Here is an 18,000-nt window from a genome sequence, read left to right as displayed (position 1 = left end):
CATGCAGAGGGTGCTTGAAATCCCTGAAATTAGAAGCAATGGGGTCCAGAAATACAGGCCTGCTAATGAGGGGGTATCCTGCAGAAGCAACCTAAGTCAGTCCCTACGGTCAGAAAACCTCAGACTAGTGTGCAAAGGTAGCGAAGGGATAAATTCTCACAGGCAGTTAGATGTATTCATTGAGACGAACAGCAAGAAAGTTAAAAATGACAACAATAAAACACCTTGAACATACACGAAACCAAAATCTGTGAAAAGACCTGCCTAATAAACACAGTATCAGCAAAACATTCCATTAGCCTTTTTAAAACATATACCAATCTTCTGCATCAGGTGCAAAAAAAAAGTCCATTGGGAAGGCAGTGGAATTTCCTATGAAATCTAAAACCTGCCATTATCTTGCCAAAGCTTAAGGGGAGCGTTAAGGTGGCCAGGGGCTCCATGGGAGAATATGGAATAATCCGAATAACCCATCAGTATTTGTGAGAGAAGCAAAGCCCATGACTTTCAAATAGGAGGTCAGTGTGCCGACTTCCTATGTTATTTACTGCAGAGAATTATCCTGCAGCTAAAGTGATTTCAAAGGGAAATCCCCAAGCCTCTTTGGCTCAACAGGGGAGAGGCTCTGAGAACACCGTCTTGCTGGCCGGACATCCAGGCAGTACATCAATGAAGGAGCATCTCAAAGGCTCACCCAGGTACCACAAAGCCCTCCCGAGGAGAATGCAAGGCTTCCAGAAGAGTTTATGGACAGCTACACCAGTGAGGCCCTTGGGCCCGGAAGAAATCGGCTCAGGGAGGAAATGGGGTCAGCATGTGCCCCGGAGCCTGCTCCCACACACCTTACCACCCAACATCACCCTGATTTTTAGGAATTTACCCGCCAAGACCAGACTGCACCATCTTTCAAAGAGCATGATTTATCCACCCCTCAAAAAAAAAACAAAACCAGTCATCTCTCCTTCCTAAAATCATCATCAGTTGAACTAGTATGTTTGTTACTAGTGTCATGGAAAAGGGCAACACCCTTGTTCTGGGTTTGCACCACCAACAGGAAAAACATCAGGGGGCACCAAGCACATGGGGGGGACTGCCCCGTAAAAGGGTGCTACCTCATTTTCTAAACCGCCTTCCTTGGAAAAGGCATGTCATCCATGAGAAAAATGAATATCCAGGGGGCTGGGAGTGGGGTGGGGGACTTGTACAGTGTCTGTGCAGGGAGAAGGGGCTCTGAACTTGGGCCGGACAGCAGGGGAGACAGCCCTGGCGGGGCAGGGGGCCTGGGGCAGAGCCTGGAAATAGAAAGCAGGGAAGGCAGTGATAAGCTCTGTGCAAGTACATGTGACATCTTCCTTTCCATTTGCTGACTATGACAGAATTTGGCCCAATTGCAATAAGCACAAAAACATGCTCTGTGCTCACCTGTCTCTATCCTGTACCCCAGAGTGAATTCTGGATTTGGTCGGGTTATTTCAGTCCCCCCATAACTCCTGGTTACAGAGCATTTTGAGGAAGCATATAGAGACCATCTACAAGAGCCTGTATACAAAGAAAGTGTAGTCAGGCTCCGGGCTTCATTTAAGCACGTACATACCCTTCAGAACTGGAGGGACTTAGGGTGCATTCCTGTTCTGCTACGTACTAGCTGTGTGCCCTCCAAGTAGCTCAACCACTCTAAGCTTAGTTCATCCTCTATTTTAAGAAGGAAAATGGGACTGCCTCATAGGGTTATGGTAAGGAAGGGAGGGGAGAGCCGACTATTGTTATGAAATGCCAGTGGTTCTTTCCCTTTCCTGGGTCAGAGGGTCCATTCAAGAAGCAAAATAAACAAAATAAACAAATCAGCAAACTCTGGGATCCTCTAGGAATATGCAATATGCATAGTCACATGACACATGGTCAATAATTTCAGGCTGTCTGCAGAGCCCTTGACGCCCAAAGACCCACAGTAAGAAGCCCCAAGATCCCTGGCTGGTGTGGCTCAGTGGATTGAGCACTGGCCTGTGAACTGAAAGGTCACTGGTTTGATTCTCAGTCAGGGCACATGCAGGGGTTGCGGGTCACCTCCCTGCTGGGGGGCCAGCTCCCTGGTTGGGGGCATGCAAGAGGCTACTGATTAGTGCATCCCTGATCGATGCATCTTTTGGACATCATCAATGTTTCTACCTCTTCCCACTTCCTCTGCTGTCTCTGAAAACAAATAAAATCTATAAAAGGAAGAAGAAGAAGGTCCAAGTGACTACAAACTCCTGCCTCTCTATACGAGGAAACTGAGGCTCAAGCCACATGCCATCGGCATCCAAAATAGAAGCTGGTACCCTGATTTCCAGTCCAGTCTTTTTTCAACCAAAACAAGTCACCTACACTAAAAAGCTAAAGTTATATTTTCAGCACTCAGTTCTAGACATACAAAACATACTGTTGTACAGTGTTTCCATTCTGAACCCTCTTATGACAACATTTTTTTTGTTAAAGTGGCAAGAGGGGAAGTTGAGAAAAAGCACAGAAATAGAAACACACATTCCTGAACCATTATTATTATCCAGTCAATAAAAAAAATAACTGCCCTTTACTGCTCACTTATAAGTATTCAAGAGAAGACTAGTACTTGCTAATCTTATAGTCTTAACTAAGGTCTGTATTTAGGAGGCATAAAACTTAATCCCTGACTTTGAAACTCGATCTTGATTGATTCGGGCGAAGGTACTCAACAGATGAAACCCTAAGATGAAAGACAGCCAGGGAACTTCGCAGAGGTGGGAGCAGCCGACCCCCCCCGCCCTTGCCCCATGAAACCAGAGGAAGAGCTCAGCCTTCCCGAGAAAGCGAAAGCGTCGACCAGGCTTCCTGGCGTGAGCACACACAGTGCCATCCATAACCAAGCCAGAACGTGATGTAGCCTTTCACACTTACCTCCACATCACAGAAAACAGAGCACAGAGGAACAAGCTCAGTGAAATCTCAACGAAGCAGACAGGATGCAGACAGACACGGGGCTCCCACAGCCCGAAGGACGGGTCTGTACGAGAAGGATGGGCGTGAAAGGGGCTTGGAGGAGGACTGGTGAGGATGAGGATACGTAAGAGCCAAAGGCAACACAGAAACCATGTTTGGATCCTAATTCGAGCAAGCATTTTACAAACCATCAGGGTGGTCTGAGTGTGGCCCTGGTATTAGGTAATACCAAAGGGCTGTTCATTTTGATATGGGTGATACCAGCATTGTGGTTATATAAGAAACTGTCCGTGATTCTCACACACACACACACGCTGTAATATATTGGGATAAACTGACATGAGGTCTGGGATTTGCTTCGAAATACTTGGGCCCAGCAAAACAAAAAAGAACGAGCTAAGGGAGGGAAGCCCTTGTTAACTACAGAATCTGGATGCGAGCATCGGAGGTGATGGTTGTACAGATTTATCACACTACTCCCCCCCCCCCATGCTCATGTAAATTTTTCCTGATTAAAAAAAATAAAACTCTTATCTTTTAAATTCCTTCCAGAGATAAAAACCAAAAGGAAGAGAGACAGAGAGATAAAACGGAAGCAAAACCATCTATTTCCCCCTGACTTACTCATTCATGACAACATGTTCATGATGAAATCTTGGCACTGGAAAGAGCCCAGAAGCATCTGGCTGAGGGATTCTCGACTTCGGCTTCAAGTCGGAAACACACGTGAAAACAGCCGGTCGGGACGCCCGTGGTCCCCCACCCACCCCAAACCCTCGGAATCGGAATCTCCGGGGAGGGGCCGAGAATGGGACGTTATCCGTAAGGGGCACCGACCATTCTGATGCCATCAACCTCCTGTGTTCCTGCAGGCCAGGCGGTCGTCTGGCAGGGTGCACGTTCCAAGCCCTCGGGGACAAGGATCACACGACATTCCGTGTCCTCACAGTGACTTCGGGTTTAACGCTGCGCTCTACACTCTTAAAAGAAAAGGAATGGCTAACTCTGTGAATACAACGTGCGAGGCTTCCCTGTGCCCCTGCAGCTCCCCTTCTTCCAACATGCGGGTACGCTCAGTCACTGTCACTGCCCTGCGGCAGGGCCACCAAGCACAATCTCCGGTGGGGTGGGGGGGGGACAAGTTACCTGTGGGGCCAAAGGAGGTTTCACTGAGGAAAGTGTCAGGGGAAATGCCTTCCGCTCTGCTCAGCCGGCCTGGAGAAAACCCCAAGTGTCCTGGAAGTCCCTGAGGGCCTAGGCCTCCCACAGCAGCCAGCGGCTGGCCCCGAGGCAACCCAAGGAAAGAGGAGAAAAGGGGAAGGAAAACTCACACTCCTCGCTTTGCTCTCACGGCAGGGAACAACCTCTGGACCACGAGACTGCCAGCGCTGCATCAGAAACATGTCAACACAGGCCAGCACAGGCAGGAAGGCAGAACTCAACATTCTGTAAGATTCACAGTCTTACGTCCCTAAAACTGTTGCCTTTCAACAGGTGATATCTGCATTTGTTCAGAGCGAAACTGTCACCCCTGGAAACAGGTGACTGGGGGCAGGAGGAGGTGCATGGGGAGGAGAGGGCTCTCCCAGACAGACGACCCAAGGTCCCCACGCCACACCCCCGGCAGGCCAACAGCCCTCCCAGGCTCCGTGTGCAGGTTGGAGTTGCTGGTCCACATATTTCAGATGGTACGTTTGCTGAGCTATTTTTACGCACACTGGCACGACTGCAAACATGGAGACACAGGCGCATGGTGGCTTGTACAATCATTTCTCACCAGTCTGAAGTCCTGTGTCTCGCCTCATCAGGGACATGCGGCTTTTGGGGGGCCTGAACACCACTCTCCGCACCACATTCGAACCTGAAACTGCCTGCTCTTTCTCACCTCCAGGACCCACCTGAACAGGAGCTTTTAATCACAGACTTGGCTCCTCACAGGAAAGCAGCAGATTTTCTCAGTTCAACGACTGATCGTAAAACACTCCGCGGAGCCAAGTCCGCGGAGGTTGGTCTCCAAATGCCCATTCTGAGACGTGGAGGGGAGGAGGAAGAGAAGCGGACACCCGGGGACAAGAGCAGCATCCCGAAGTTGCTACAGTTATGTAGATATGAGGTCTGATGGAGGAGGGACCCAGAACACGACTGTTCACACGGCAACACTGCATCGAGGCACCGTCAGCACCAGCGACCAAAGGCACAGCTCCTTGGTGTCCACATCTGCCTGCCCCCCAGCACCGCCCTTCCTCAAACTCCGCATGAGGCCCACTCCCCACCTCGAACATAAACTCTAGGTCAAGGGCATCCGCAGACCAACGTGCCCAGCTGCAGCAAGGAGAAAAATGGCTCCACCCCTTCCTTATTCGTATTCTTCCGCGCCCAAGTAGAATTTTCTCAGGCTCAAGATTCTGATGGAAATGGAAACATGTTTCTGGTAAGAAAGTAAAGGCCCCAACCCTGCACAGCTGCTGACCCCACAAAATAGTGATCCTGAGCCTGGACCTGAACTTCAAAAAGGGGAAAAGTAGACCATCAGTATTATTCATGGAAAGCAAAGCTGGAACGCAGAGTCACATGACAAGGCGTGGGCGGAGAGATGTTTTCTGGCAATTTATTTCAACTGTGGCAACACTACCTTACAGAACTCCAAGTTAGATCACAATTTTATTTTCCAGCTCTTAATGGTCGACCCAATTTCTATTGTACCTATTTTATTTGAAGAAAGACAAAGCAGATTATTAAAACTGTCTCTTGGTGGACCATCAAGCTCAAGCTAAGGCTTTAAAATTTTAAAAAATCAACCTTTTTTTTTTAAGTCACTCTCTAGTGGGAACGTTACCCTGAGCTAATTTTTTGATATTCGGGGAGTTTCAAAGTTGCCAAACACTTAGGTAGACATCTGATTTCAAGAGTCACCTCGGCAATTCGTGTCTGTCTTTGTTTAGTCTTGGATGCTTAGTCTCCTCCCAGTGCCCATTACTGTCCATCTATTCCAGGACACACCTCGAGGCTAATGGCTCTTTGTGCTCTAAACCCAAACTGACCCATCCCGTTGACAGGAGAACCGATCGACAGTGCACCACCCGCTCTCCTGTGATTATATTCCAATGCCACGTGGGAAAGCCTCGGTCCAGCACAAACACCAGAAACAGCCCCGAGTTAATATGTTTAAGGGAAAGGACGTTTGCAACTATCTAAACGAATGAAATAAACGTATCCATTTATAATGGCTACTTCAGGGTGGTGACTTTACATTCCATACCGATTTTTTTTTTTTTTTAGTGGAGGCAAATTACAAATTTTAAAAAGAAAAAGGAAACTCTTGAATTCCAGACACAGAGGCTTACCTGACTCCTCTCTTTGTCCACTTTCTTAAAACACTTATTCAATGACAAATTGTGTCTCACTGAGTTTTTCCACCCAGTAGGTGCGTTTGCAAAATACGGGAAATGTTCCAAGATCCAGTTGTAGATATCCTTTACTGGCAGGCGCTTGGTCGGAGAGTCCTCGATGGCCATAAATATGAGGCAGCTAAAGGAGTAGGGGGGTTTGCAGTTGGGGTTCTGCCTGGCATCGTAGGGCACGTCGGAGTGGGCGGGGGACGGGGGTGTGTCATCGTCCAGATCCTGGACCGGGCTGACGCTCCTGAGGACCGACTCCCCGAAGCTCTTCAGCAAGTTCTTGCTCTCGTGCAGCCAGTTCAGGTTGGTCAGCTCTTCATCTTCCATGGCCCCTTCTTCTAGTCTGATGTCGGGCAGAGAAAAGTCGAGGTCATCGTCTTCCTGAAGGGCCTTGGAGAAGCCGCTGCCCCGGTAACACTGACTCAGCCCACTGGAGACACTAATTCCTGAGCTTTCTGGCTTCTTACTGGGAGGCATGACTGGACCCATTTACGTGAAGGCTCCTGGTAAACGCATGACACAGAAAAGAGAAGTTAGTGGAACCCAAACCAGAAAGGCAGCTGCGCTCTCCTAATCCTCCTGTCTCCCTCCCTCGAACACACCTCCTACCCTGCGTCACGCACACCCACAGTTCTACCACAGAGACGCACTGTAAGTAAATCGGCCCACCTGCGTGCACCACCACGACCCGCCCTGGCCCAGCACAGCGGGACTGGAGAAATCTGCCGCATCCTGAATGTGCGAACGCACCACAGGAAGCATGGGAAATTCCACAATGCCTTCTTCCTGGGTCTACGCACTCTCTCCCTGTGACCCTGGGAAAATCCGTTCTCTCTTGCTGCCTCCCTTTATCTATTATATATGAATATATACACAGGTAAAAATATGTCAAGCCTCATGATACATGCTACCTACAGTGCACACACCCTGGCTCTCGGGCTGATAGGACTCACTGTCCAACGTTCTTACAAAAATACCTGGAAGTTTAAGACAAGCTGTTTCAGAGTTTCTGTACAAACCGTACCCATCACTCTGCAACTTTAATTACATGGCAGTTCTGTGGATTTGAACTGGAGGAAGAAGTACATTTTATTGCAACACTACACTCTGAACGAAAAAGTGAATAACTTCGGACACCACACAAATAAATGGGCATATGAAAGGCAAGCCATTAACCGAAATTAGAATTGGGAGGAAAAGTCAGGTGAGCAAAGGGGCAGCTTCAACAAAGGGAGGCAGATCCAACAAAAATCGCTACAGAATTCTCTTTTGCTATCGCTCTCCATTTTTATCAATGACCTAGAACAGGGAGTAAAACATCTGATGAGAAAAGAGAATGAGCAAACAACAGAAGGACCCCCGCGGATACAAAGCTGCTCAACCCCCTGGGACTCCAGGTAAGACAGAAAGAGCAATGAAAATGATGAAGAAGTGTCTCCCAAGTGTGTCTGTTTTATTTTCCCCCCATAAGTGAGAAGATCAAACTATCTAGGAAAAAAAACCCACATCAAAAGCAAAGAAGTGATCTAGAATTCTAGGGCTCGAAAGGTCCCCTAACACTACACCTAAAATAACTGCCCCTGTAGTTGGAGAAGGTCTAGAATGGGGTTCTAGAAAGCCCCCCGTGGGGGAGCACAACACCCAGGGTGTCCAGAACTGCAAGACCCTCCCGCTTCCAAAGGGTGGAAGACCACCCTCTGTCAGACCACCCGCTGACAGAAGGCTTGGGGGGCTCTCGGGAATGCCTGTGAGATACCCAACTCTAAACAAAGCAAACCATAGGCATCGAAGACCCACGCCCCCGACAGTTTGCATGTACCTCAAGTTCATCCACAGGGACTATTTCTGTCATGAACTAACCTGGGTGGTCATGACACATTTGAAATAATAAGGTAGTATCTTTAGGCTTGGGAGTCTGACATAGACCAGCCTCATGAGGCTTTTTACCTTCTTTGTAAACAAACCAAAGTTAGGTTTGTCCCTCTCAAAGTTTCCTGAGATCCGGATAAAACACACACACACACACACACACACACACACACACACACACACTCTTTCTGATCACCAGGAATATCCACACAGTACAGTACAAAAGAGAACAGCTACCCAGCCACTGAAGTCAAGTTCAGCTCCACACGAAAGTTTTACGTCTCCTGAGCTTCGAAACAGCGAAATTATATCATGGCTGACAGTGAAGTAATTTAATTGCACTGTTGCTATGACAACATGCTGCTCTCTTTCTTTTTAGTTTGCTTATTTGTCAGTAGCTTCCCAAAGGAACTAACACACTATTCTCCATGTTTTCTTTTGTTTTAAACAAACATTGGCAGCAATACAGTTTTATGAGAAAAATGGCACTGTCAAGAAAACAGGGTTACAGGGGTCGGTCCCCTCGGATGGTTCCAGGGTTTGCGTCTGTCCTCCCCCCAGGCTGTCCGACTGTGCAGGGCGCCCCTAAAAGTCGGGTTTTAGAGTCACCGGATGGAGAGCTGCTGATCACTCCCGTTCCATTTTAAAAAACAGTTCCCAGAAACCACAGCTGAGTTTTCCATTATTCTTCTCAAACTACATAATTCGCCAAATCTCTTTTCCTCCAATTTTAGGGGGGGAAGAATCCGGATCATGTGAGTCTGCAGTTAAGCAAACATTTGTAATCGGCTTCGAGACCGGTTGCTCCATCACGCACGCCAGTAGTTATTTCCTAGGGACCTCCCCGCAACTTTTCAGTCTGCTGCTGGTTCCTCACGGTCCCCTGCCACACACACACACACACACACACACACACTCCCTCCCTCCCTCCCTCCCTCCCTCTCTCTCTTTTTTTCACGACGCGTTTAGTTATCTTTTTTGCTTTTCAACGGAGAACAGGCAGCAGGAACGCTGTTTTTTGCCGGCTATCAGAATTGTCTCCAAATAACTGACAAATACATTACTGGCCCGGCTCTGAACAGATGTTCGATGTGAACTTTAGAAAGTTGAGAAATCCTCCCCAAGGCTAGCAGGGCAGTCTGGAGCTGGGGGGGCGGGGGGGGGGGGGGGGGGGCGGGGGGCAGAACCCCCACCCTCCGGGCGCGCGCGCACGCACGCGCTCCACTCGCATCTACTGTACTTGTCAAAAACATTTCAAGGGGACCTGCGGGAGCAGCAATTGGCTGCGTCTCGCATCAATCAGCGGAGTTGCCAAGCAACAGGGAAACTGCTCTTCTCCCCGTATACAGGGCAATTGGGAGCTCGCATACCTTCACTGCTGGTCAGATGTCATAAACCTTTTATTGGCCGCACTGCTGCGAGCCTTAAAAACACATCAGTAAAAGCCCGCCGTCCCCCAACTTCTCCAGGACCCAAGGAGGGCTTCAAAGCGGCCCGGGATGAGGAGGGGTCGGGCCTCGGGGGTCTGGGGAGACGCTCACTGCCGGTGCCCAGCCTGCACAATTTGTGGGGGGAGGGTATCTTTGTTAGGATCCTGCTTCTCATCTTGGGGTGTCCCCTGGATCAGCACCCTCTCCCTCGGCCCGGAACGGCGGGGACCCCGTCCCCCTAGGGCAATACCAACACGGCTCCTTTGGGGCGTCTTTCTGGGAATCGAGGCACCGGGAAACAGCCGCACGTCGGGGCAGGAAACTCTTCCGATCCAGCGAGTTCCCCGCCTGGGGCTCGCGTCTGCCCGCCCGGCCAGGCCCCCGCCCCGCACTCTCCCGCAGGAACTGTGGAGTCCCTTGTCTGCCGAGAGCCTCCGGGACCTCCTCCGATGAGTGACCGCGGCCCGGGTCGCCCAATCCTGCCTGGGTGCCGGCCAGAGCGCGGAGCGAACTCACCTGGCTGGAGCGGGGCACGGGGGCGCGGGGGCGCCGCTGCCCTTTAGTGGGAACAGACAAACTTTCGCGGGCGCCCGGCGGGCATCGCTCGGTGGCCCGGCTAGGGACGCGCGGGCGCGGCACTGCAAGTCCGGGGCAGCGGGCGGCGGGGGGCGGCCGCGGGCGCGGACGGCAGGGGCACGGGGGTCGAGGCGCGGCATGGGACCTGCGGCGTCCGTCCGGCGCACAGCGCGTCCTCCCGCCGGCCCCGCCGCTCTCCCCGCCCCGTCCCGCCTCCCGCTCGCCTCCGCCGCGGCGCGTCGGGCCGGGGTGCGTAGAGCAGCGAGAAATTGTTTCCACTGCAAACAAAAAAAGGCGACACATGACCAGCCAGGAGGAGGGGAAGCGCAGGGAGGGAGGAGGGCGAAGGGGAGGGACGGAGCGCAGGAGGCGGAGGGAGCCGGAGAGAGGGAAAACGTGGGCCGGGCCGGCCTGGGGCGCTGGGTGCAGACACGCCGAGACCGGCTACGCTGCGCCCCGACTCCCCGGCCAGCCCCTCCCCTGGGCGTTCCCGGGACACGGCAGGGGCGAGACTGGGCTGGGCCGCTCCGAGGGCACGGCGGGACTGGGGTGGCTGGCGGAACCCCGCGACCCCGTGTGTTCGTGACTGTGGGAGGCGAGGCCGGTGGGGCAGGAGTCGGGAGGCCTGTCCCTACGCCAGGCTCCAGCCATGCGAGCGGGCCGGCTTTGCGCCGCTGGCTACGTGTCTCCAGAGCGCTCCTACCCCATCCGCATGCCTTACATGGCTCGAAAGTAAAAATAAAAGGAATTATGATGCGGGCGAGGCTTGCAAGGGGGAGACGAGATTCCACTTTTCCCCAACTACGACATCCTGGCGGGACTCCCAGGGCAGTTGCCAGAGCTCCCCTGGCGCCCACCTACTGCCCCAATAGAAAAGGCACAAAGGCACCGCACCCTCCAGCCCAGGTGGCCGCTCCTCCAGGCGTCTGCGGGTGCCTGTCTGCCGAGGACCGGAGGGTGGCCATTACAGATTACAGAGCAAAAGGCGCGTCCTGGAGGCCACGCCAGTGGGGCCTCTCCACGGCGTTGTGCTCAACTCCCCGACCCACTTCCAAACCTCGAGCAATAACAAGCTTCATCTCCTTCATATTTGACCTCTCGAGAACCCACATTCACAGGGCCACCCAGCAAAAGGTGAGGCCACCGCTCCAAGTCCTTAGGCTCCTACAAAGAATGGCCACCCACTGCTCAAGTCGTAGCTAGCAGCAGCCTTTGGGGCGGGGGAGGGGAGAAAGTCCTGCCGGACACCCTGGTGGTGACATCGATGAAAATATGATTGCACAATTCTCCAGGTGGCCACATCAGCAGGTTCCTCCGAAGTCCAGGTCACTCCTGCCACCCCTACCTGAACCCACCTGAGCCAGTGGAAAGGCCATTTTGAGCTATTTGCAAACTAGCTCAAAAAATAGGGGGGAAAAAAAATAACAGTAAGAAAGCCCGGAGTGACTGCCATCAGAAACCACTCTGGCTTGCACTACTTTGTAACCGGGCCAAAGGGGAACAAAAGTCCCATTGGGTATCTGAAAAATGTTTTTATTTCAAAAACTAAGGAACCCCCAATCGATCTAAGTCATTCCCCTTCACAAAGCTTCAAGATGGTGGGTGGCAAGTCTTTGGCAAAGGCACTCACCACAGGCTGCTCTACTTACCAGCAGGATGGCAAACCCTGACCAGAAGATGATTCAGAGGTGGAGACCCAGGGGCAGCCCCAGTTCACCCAGCCCCACCCCATTAATGACTGCGCACTGGTTGTGACTTACCCTAAGTCACCAGGAAAAGGTGTGAGGTAAGAGAAACAAACTAGGTCATCTGTGAAGTCAGAACTGGCAAGGAAGCCAAGACAGAAGCTCACAGAGAGCAGGTCCCACCCCTCATCTGCATATCAGTTGGGAGTGCTGAAGCTCCCATCAAAGGAACCAAGGTGAGAGACCTTTGTCCTCACACCTCCCAGGCCAGGAGGAGTGGTCGGTTACCAGCCCTCCCAGTCCCCAACCAGACTCACACAAGAGCTAGAACTCTCTTTACATTAAGTGGAGGTGGTGGGTTATTTTTACCCCAGCACCCCCTACTCAGTTCAGAATGAGAGGATGTGACCTGAAGGTTATTGCACATGGAGTAGGTCACTCTGAAAAACTCTTCGTGCAAACTCTTAGCCTCCAGTGTCTGCACCAGCCACCCCAGGTGAGCAAAAACGTAAAGAAGAGCAAGCCTTGGGCCAGGAGAAGCCATCAGCCGAGGGTGGAGTGCAGCGAGGTTAAACTGCCTTTTAGTAGCTCGCCACCGGCTTCTTTGTGTGTGATGTTGTTGATGATGGTTTCTTCTATCCTCAAGCATCTATCTTAATCTCTCTTGCTGTTATCACAAAAGTGGCACGAGATGTGGGAGGGAGGGTATCACCTGAAGTGGTGGACCAGCCCTGCCTGATTCAGACCGCAGAATACGCATGCCCGTCTGCCTGTCTGTCTGCGACAGAGAAGCCAGGGCCTTTATTGAAAGCCAAAGGAAGGCTTAGCATGGCCTTTGCACCTCACGATTCCATAGAGCCCGGGCTCCCGGACATGCTACCTGACACAAGGGTACAGGGACCAAACTGGCTTAAAAACAACCTCCCTCTTAATTCCCCTCTTGAACTTTCAAAAAGTACCCTTGTGCCTTATGACCTGGGAAGTCTCAGCCACGCAAGAGAAACTGTTTGAAAACACAGTTGAGAGCAGAATTAGGTATGTATCCTCGCAGTCACTGTGGCCAGTACCAGTTCCCTAACTGGGGATGAGATGGAACCATCCAGCCTGCAGCTCCCTCCGGGACTGGACGGAGAGCACGGAGGGACTGGGAGCAGGCGCACCACGATTCCAGCACAGTCAGCGTGGCGCCCCAGGCTCCTCCTCCACAGCGGGGAACGCCCCTCCCCTCGAGGGTTCCCCCGCTTTCTTCTCCAACAGGCTTCTTCCCCGCCCTGGAACGCGAAGGCCCCTGCACAGGTGCTGATTATTTGGCCGATGTGCTTATTTATGGAACGGTCCGTGTAAAGCCCTGTGATCCTACTCCTGCCAGTAACGGCCGAAGAGATGAGCAGCGAGAGTGCTTGCTGCAGGGGGGAGACCTGAAGGACTTTCAAATACGAGGAGGAAGCTGAGCCAGGCCTCGAGAGATGGGCTCCTAGTCCAGGGTGCTTCACACTGGTACATAAGAGAAAACCCAGGTCAGCCCAGGGCTGGCGGCTCGGTGGGCCGTGCAGACCCGAGAAGTCATTGGGTAGTTTTTCTTTTCATCCCTCTCTTTCTCTCTTTCCACATTTTCTTAACTACTTCTCTGCATAGCTGTTCCACACTCCTCCCTACAGGCTGGCTTCCTCTGCTCACTCAGGACCACACATGGCTGCCAGCACCAAGTCCTAAGGATCTTCTGACTTTAGCACCCACCACGGTCAGATTGCCTCAGTCTTCCACAACAGAGTTCAAATTCTCAGGGAAGTCCTCTGATTGGCTGAGCCCAAGTCACGGGACTCCTCCCTTGTGCCCACAAGCTAACATCTGAGGCAGGAACCACAGGACCTGGGAGGGGAGGGAGATGACTTTGGGAGGAGTAATATCTAATACAGGTGGGTGGGTGTTTGACCCATGGACTTGGGGAAGGGGTGTTATAGACCTGAGCTTCTCTACGAGGGCTACCCAGGGCACCACACTGAAGGCACCAAAATCTCCCTGCCTGGGTCCCAGGCACGTGCATTCGGAGAAAGCACCAGATAGCACAAACTGCTGTTCCAGGAAGTAGAAATGAATGGCACAGATTTATCAAATACGACCTGATTGTATTAGAAGATACATTTGTTCATTGAACAAATATTCACTGAGTGCCTACCAATTACATGGAACTCTGTCAGGTGCCTGAGATACAAGGCTTTTATTTCTTTCTTACGGAACATGCATATTAGTGGGTGAAATGGAAATACCATATCACAAACTCCTTGAATGCTAAGGTGAGCAGTTCATACGCAGTCGTTCAGAGGACAAGAGGAAACACTGAATATTTTTGAGTCCAAGAAGTGGCACTCTGAGAAATGCGTGAACGTAAGAATGGCTTGCAACTAGCAAATAAGTTCTGGAAACCTCATACACAGTACAGTGATCGCAGAGAACAAAACTGTTATAAACGTTAAAGTTGCTACGTGACTAGATCTCAACTGTTCCCAAGACTAGAAAAAATTATGTGACGTGATAAAGGTGTTAGCTAAGCTACAATGACGATCACATTGTAATATAAATGTATCCAATCAATATGCTATACACCTTAAACTTACACAGTGTCATGTGGCAAGTACATCTCAATTTGGAGGAGAAGGGAGTGGGGAGGAAGGAGCGAGGAACATGGATGAATTCTGGAAAAGCAGAAAACAGAAGACCAAAACCAAGCAGAACCACTCCAAAAACACTGCAGTAATTCATACACAAAAGGGAATAAAGGTTATTTTCAATGTGCTTTTTAACAAGAACTAAATGCTAAAATTAAATTAAAGTAGTGGTTCCCTCCAACTAGTAGAGTTATGGGGTAATTTCTTTTTGTCCGCGTCTTTCATCCTTGTCTATATTTTCCAAATTGTATCCGATGAACACCTATCACATTTATAATGTTCTAATAATAAAAAGGGGTTCCATCAGAGAGCAGTGATTCCCAGACTTGAGGGCGCATCAGAATTTCCTGTAGGGCTATTAAAGCCCAGCTTTCCGGGCCCCACCCCCAGAGTTTCTGACTCAGTGGGTCTGGGCGGGGACCTGAGAATTCACAGGTCTAACGAGCTCCCAGGTCAGGGCTGCTTCTGCTGGTCCAGCACCTACAATTCGAGCCCCACTGAAGTGGAGGATGCACGAGAACCTTCCGAAGAAGAACCAAGAGGATTTTGCCCAAAGACTGAATATGAGACAAAAGGGGGAGCTTATGGTCAAAGATAACTCCTTCATCCTGGCATACTAAGAGTCTCTTGGGCAACATATGAGAATGCACTTGGTAATGACAAAAAAGCTCCTTCCTTCCTTCCCCTCAGTGCAGAAGAGAGGCCAGCTCCCAGCTGAAGACCCTCTGCCTCACGGTGAGCTCCAAACCTTGGTCAAGCATCATTTGGAGTCTTACTTGGGGTTTTCCTCTTGTGCATTCTTGGTGTTTACCTGACAGGTTCCGAAGGGTGGTGCCTGGGAAAAGGCTTCTTAGATTTCTCCAGCAGGGACTAGAGCCAGGAAGTTTATTTGATGAGGGAAGGACCTGTGTGTGTGTGTGTGGGAAGGGAAAGTACAGCTGAACCCGTGCGGTGAAGTGCATCAGCTCGGGTGCTGGAGCCAACCCTGAGCTTACCAAGTCACCTGCTGGAGGCAACATGGAAATATGGAACCTGTCAGCTCCTCCTGCAGCATTAACTCCAGTGTGAGCTGATGATCCAGAACACCGGTTTAGTCAATCCCTTCAGTCGCCAAGTATTTATTGAACATCTAGGTGCTCTATGCCCAGTTACTGTGCGGGGGCCTGGGAAGGAACCAGGAGAAATAAAAGACAAGGACTGGGGAGACTCGGTGAACATTCATGAAGCAACCACAAGTAAACACACAAAGTGCCCATAACTCAGCCAGACACGCATAGCGCGGTGGCCAGCATCAGAACCCGGGACTGGGCTCGTGTGCTCTACTGCTTACCAGCCAACATCGGCCAACATACTTAACTTCCTTCTCTCCACCTAGTTTCTTCATCTTAAAAAAGGAGTGGGGGAAAGAAACTAACAGCAACACCCATTTCATAGGCTTGTGATGAAGATCAAATAAAATAATATTTATAAAAAAATATATAATAACACCCTTGTACTTAGCACTATTTTTGTTAAATAAATGTTATAAATCAAAAGGGAAATTACTGACATATTTGGCTGCATAACAATTTAAAATTTGTGTATAGTATTTGTATAGCAGTCATAAATCAGGTTAACCAAAAATGAGGAAATAGGTTGCCACGCCTATGAAAGGGTTAATATTTTAAATTTATAGCCTTGACAACTCAACCGAGAAAAAAAAAAATCACCCTAATGTTAAAAGAGCAAATTCACGAAAGGAGAAACAAACGTGGTAATACACCCATGAAGAGACGCTCAGCTTATATAAAACGAAAATGGTGCAGATTGCAATTATGATATCTCCTTTCACCTGTCAGGTCAGCACGGACTTAAAAAGACTAATCAAATGTTGGTGAGGGTCGTTGAGAGCAAAGGGGCTTGGTACAACTATGCAAGAGGGTTGGACCTCTGACAAACCGAACTACAACTTAAGTGAGCACAGCCATTGACCTTAAGTTTCCAAATGCTAGGGATTGACACCAGTGAACTTCCCCACCCGATTGCCTTCCCACATGAGGCCACGAGCTCCAAGAAAGCAGGACCACTACTCAGCAATGTACACAGCACCTTCCCGGTGCCTGTCACTCAGTATGGACTGAATGAAGGCTCAGAGACATGCAACAATGTATTTAGGAGGGTGTTTGAGGCAACATTGTTTAAAATCGTGAAAACCCGCAAACTGCAGAAATGAGAGGCTAGAGGCGTATTATTGTATGGGCCCGGGGCCCTAGCTTCCCTTTGTTCCCTGCCATTGCATATTCAAGTCATTTTAAGTGAAGTTTGCCCTTTTGTGAATCACTTTCACAGTCTCATACACTGTATGTGTGAAACCATTTGCAAACATTCCACAAAGTAAGAGTCTGGGGGAAAATAAATATGTTATCAAAGCTTTCCACCAAACCGAAGCATTTCTTAGTCTTTTCAATTTGAAGGGACAAAAATGATCCCTTTCTGAAAGGGCTGGTGCTCTAAGCAAACAGGAGAATTATTAAGAATAACCAGTATTATATCCTACGCTCTGAGGTCTATTGTCTGGTTGAAGGGAGGCTTTCAATGGACAGGTTTTGAGGATCAAACTTTGTCCACAAACTCTTAAGTAGGCACAAACATGAAAGGAGATACACCTGAATTAAGAATTTGTGGGGGTAGGGAGGACATTTACTCTCTGTTTCCAGATTGTTCTTCTATAACAACTTATGACTGTAAGAGACCGACTATGATTTTATCTCATCTTCCCTGGGATATTCCCTGCAGCCAGGAGCTTGCCCTCGAAGACGCTCCCACTCCGAACTCTTGGACCCATTCACCTAGAGTCAAGTCTCGTTACTCATGTGTTCTACGGTCTCCACAAACAATGAAATTAGCACACACACGAAGCCACCGCTCCTAGAGGAACTACGGTGTTGGGTTCCTTGTGCCGTGGTCACTTACTCGTTAACGAATCAATACATAACCTTATTTCCTCTGTGTTTCCATTTAAAGATCCTTGTTTGACATCGATTGTTGATTCATTCACATTGAACTTGCAGCCAACAGAACTGTAACTCCCATTGTAACAAAGTTTGCCTAACACCAATCAGCCTTGGCATGCTCAGAACTCGGAACAACACTAGCACTACCTTAGGGGCCCATTTTAAACAGCAACATCACCGACAAAATTCTCGGCAAGGACACCTGTTTGTAGTGTGAGAGCTGAAACCGGCTGCCAGATCACCTTGCTCCGTCTTGGCCGGAAGTGTGTGTATGTTGGGCAACTCAGACTTTCGTCCCTCTGAATTATGTCCACGTGACCATGAAAGTGCCATGATCTTTGACTTGGGGGTTAGAATACATTTTTTTATTTAAATTATGTTATCGTTGTTCAATTACGGTTGTCTGTATTTTCTCCCTACCCCTCCCC

The 18,000-nt window shown here is 50.0% G+C and overlaps 1 protein-coding gene across 7 annotated transcripts in view; it reads right to left on the bottom strand.

Moving 5' to 3' along the window:
• The window catches only part of FOXN3 (forkhead box N3), a 345,077-nt gene that overhangs the window by 193,035 nt on the left and 134,042 nt on the right, over window positions 1-18,000 (bottom strand). For 6 of the 7 annotated variants that reach the window (XM_037130198.2, XM_037130204.2, XM_037130202.2 and 3 more), the window contains one exon: window positions 6,300-6,856. In XM_037130198.2, coding sequence (XP_036986093.1) covers window positions 6,300-6,842 — 543 coding nt within the window. In that variant the 5' untranslated portion in view covers window positions 6,843-6,856. Of the gene's footprint in view, window positions 1-6,299; window positions 6,857-10,168; window positions 10,517-18,000 lie in introns of those variants that run through there. The other variant, XM_037130200.2, reaches the window with a different exon arrangement.

Source organism: Artibeus jamaicensis, unplaced genomic scaffold, assembly GCF_021234435.1.
Source record: "Artibeus jamaicensis isolate MK-2021 breed Jamaican fruit bat unplaced genomic scaffold, CSHL_Jam_final contig_444, whole genome shotgun sequence".
Taxonomy (NCBI): domain Eukaryota; kingdom Metazoa; phylum Chordata; class Mammalia; order Chiroptera; family Phyllostomidae; genus Artibeus; species Artibeus jamaicensis.
This window is presented reverse-complemented; position numbering and strand designations above follow the sequence as displayed.